This window comes from Eimeria acervulina, genomic scaffold, assembly GCF_000499425.1.
Source record: "Eimeria acervulina Houghton genomic scaffold, Eah_scaff2012, whole genome shotgun sequence".
In the NCBI taxonomy this organism is placed as follows: Eukaryota; Apicomplexa; class Conoidasida; order Eucoccidiorida; family Eimeriidae; genus Eimeria; species Eimeria acervulina.
In genome coordinates, this window is record NW_013548736.1 from 79 (window position 1) to 2,500 (window position 2,422).

The window sequence follows — 2,422 nt, forward strand, 5'->3', positions numbered from 1 at the left end:
GTTTAAAAATATATATATAAGTATATTTATATATATATATATATGTATATAACTTAGAAGCATTTTTCTTACTTTGCAGTGCTGCGTTGCTCCTTTTGTCTCCTTTTATGTCTCTGCTCATTTTCTCGCTTTTTTTAATTTTTTATTTTGTCTCTTCTGTCTCTCTTGATCTCCATCTCCATCTCCTACTCGCCGAGGGTTTAGGGTTTTAGGGTTTAGGGTTTAGGGTTTGTGGTTCAGGAGATAACAAAGATCGAAGATGCGATTTTGTTGTACGAGAAGTTGAAGCAACAGGCTGAGGGACATGTAAGGGCTTCAGCTGTCTCCTTTTTATGTTTCTACTGTCTCCTTTTTATATTTCTACTGTCTCCTTTTCATGTCTCTACTGTCTCCTTTCTTATGTTTTGTTTTTTTTGTTTTGTTTGCTTTGTTTGTTTTCTCCTCTTTAGGAGTATTTGTTTGTTTGTTGGTATTTTTGTTAATTTATTCAATTAACAAATTAATTAATTTTATTTATTTATTGTATTTATTTATTTATTTATTTATTTGTCTCAGTCGTTTAAACAAGACAGAGAATTGGAGTGCGAAGATGCAGAAGGTAATGTAATGAGTTTGAGAGCCTTTGAAGATTTAAGAAGACAGGGGCTTATATAATTCAAAGGAGAAAGATTTTTGTTTATTATTTATCTTTCTTTTACTCTTAATCTCCATTAATCTATCTTTATAATGTCTTCATAATAATCAGGAGACAGGGGTATATATATAATTAAGGAGGAGACAGAAGAATATCGAATTCAACCAAAGGAGACAGTCATCTGTTCAATTAAATTAAAAAAGAGACAGAGTCTGCAGATATTATGTGCTGTCTCCTTTGATCTTTGCAAAGGAGACAGCCCTTTATCTAATTATAAAGGGAGACAAATATATATTTTATGCTTCGTCTCGGTTATTCATTCTTATATATATATATATATATATTATATATTATATATATATGTATATACATCTAACTCTCTATTATAATTGTATTGTTTTTAAAGGAAAGAGAGTCTTATCTTTTTAACTAGAAAAGGAGACAGAAGAATATTTAATTTTAAAGTAGGCCGGCGATTTATCTAAATAAACAAAAAGAAAGACAAAAAATTAATTAATTTAGAAAGGAGACAGTGAAGAATAAGGAGTCGCACTGTCTCCTCATTGAGTTTATTAAGAAGGAGACAGCATAATTAAGGTTTGGCTATTTGCTTGCTAAGGAGACACAAGTCAGTTCTAATTACTTTAAAAGGAGACAGAGACAATTAAACAAAAACAAATAAAGATATATTTTTTTAAAATAAAATTATTTTATATCGTCCCTCACAAAAGGAGACAAGCACTCGCCTCAGTAAAAAGAAAACGAGACAGAGACAACATATATATATATATATATACATATATATGTATTTATATTAAAGAGACAGTCTCTTTAATATATATATATATACATATAAATATTCATATATATTTTAAAGAGACTGTCTCTTTATATACATATATATATATATATATATATATTTAGAGTATATATAGTAGAGAGAGTCTCCTATATAATGGAGGTAAAAGAAAAGCATTAAAAACAAACAAATTCTGTCTCTTATAAACGCGAGGTAAGACGGAAGGGGTCTCCAATAATTGCTGCAGCAGCAGCTGCTGCAGCAGCAGCAGGTATTATTTATGCTTTCCTCTAAACCAGCGATTCTTTTCTTATACTAATCTCTAAATAATAATAATAACTATAATAATAAATAATAATTATTATTATTAATAATAATAATAACACTCTTATTATTAGTACTGATCTCGTTATTCTTATACATGCAAGAATTAAAAAAATTTTAATAAGAAATTCTGCTGTTACTGCAGACCCTCGCTGCTTTCCTCCTTCCCTTTCAAGGGTTTAGGGTTTAGGGTTTAGGGTTTAGGGTTTGTGCTGTACGTCTTAAAACCATTCGCTTTATTATTATTATTATTAGGGTTTGCTTACTACAGCAAAAGAATTCGCTGTTGCGGAGGTGTACATACACCTGAATATAGGGTTAATATTTCTTTTGCAATTAAAACAAATCTTTTAAATTTATTTATATCCTTTTGCTGTTTTGTTATCTCTCAAAGAAAGCGCTCAGCTTTAGAACTGTCGTCTTGCTGCTGCTGCTGGCGCTGCTGCTGCTGCTTCTCCTGCTTCGGGTGCTGCTTCTGCTTCGGGTGTTTCTGCTTCCGCTTCAGGTGCTGCTGCTGCTTCTTGTGCTACTTCTTGTGCTGCTGCTTCTGCTGCTGCTGTTGCTGCTGACTGTCTGTCAGCAATCATCTGCAGCAGCTCTTCTATCTCTTCAGCTGAAGGAGCCCCTGCTTCTGCTTCTCTTTGTGCTGCTGTTGGTGCAACTGT

The 2,422-nt window shown here is 32.1% G+C and overlaps 2 protein-coding genes across 2 annotated transcripts in view; one reads left to right on the plus strand and one right to left on the minus strand.

The window, feature by feature from the left end:
• Window positions 1-240: 240 nt before the first annotated feature.
• On the plus strand, window positions 241-654 carry EAH_00064570 (splicing factor 3a protein, putative; the record flags this gene model as incomplete). The annotated part of the gene is made up of 2 exons (XM_013392951.1): window positions 241-306; window positions 556-654. Coding segments are annotated over 2 exons (165 nt in total), but the record flags the coding sequence as incomplete, so codon positions are not given.
• Window positions 655-2,164: 1,510 nt separating this feature from the next.
• The window catches only part of EAH_00064580 (hypothetical protein, conserved), a gene marked incomplete at both ends in the record, with an annotated part of 696 nt that continues 438 nt past the window's right edge, over window positions 2,165-2,422 (minus strand). The window contains one exon of the mRNA XM_013392952.1: window positions 2,165-2,422. This exon is cut by the window's right edge and continues 13 nt beyond it. Within this exon, the coding sequence (XP_013248406.1) occupies window positions 2,165-2,422 (258 nt within the window).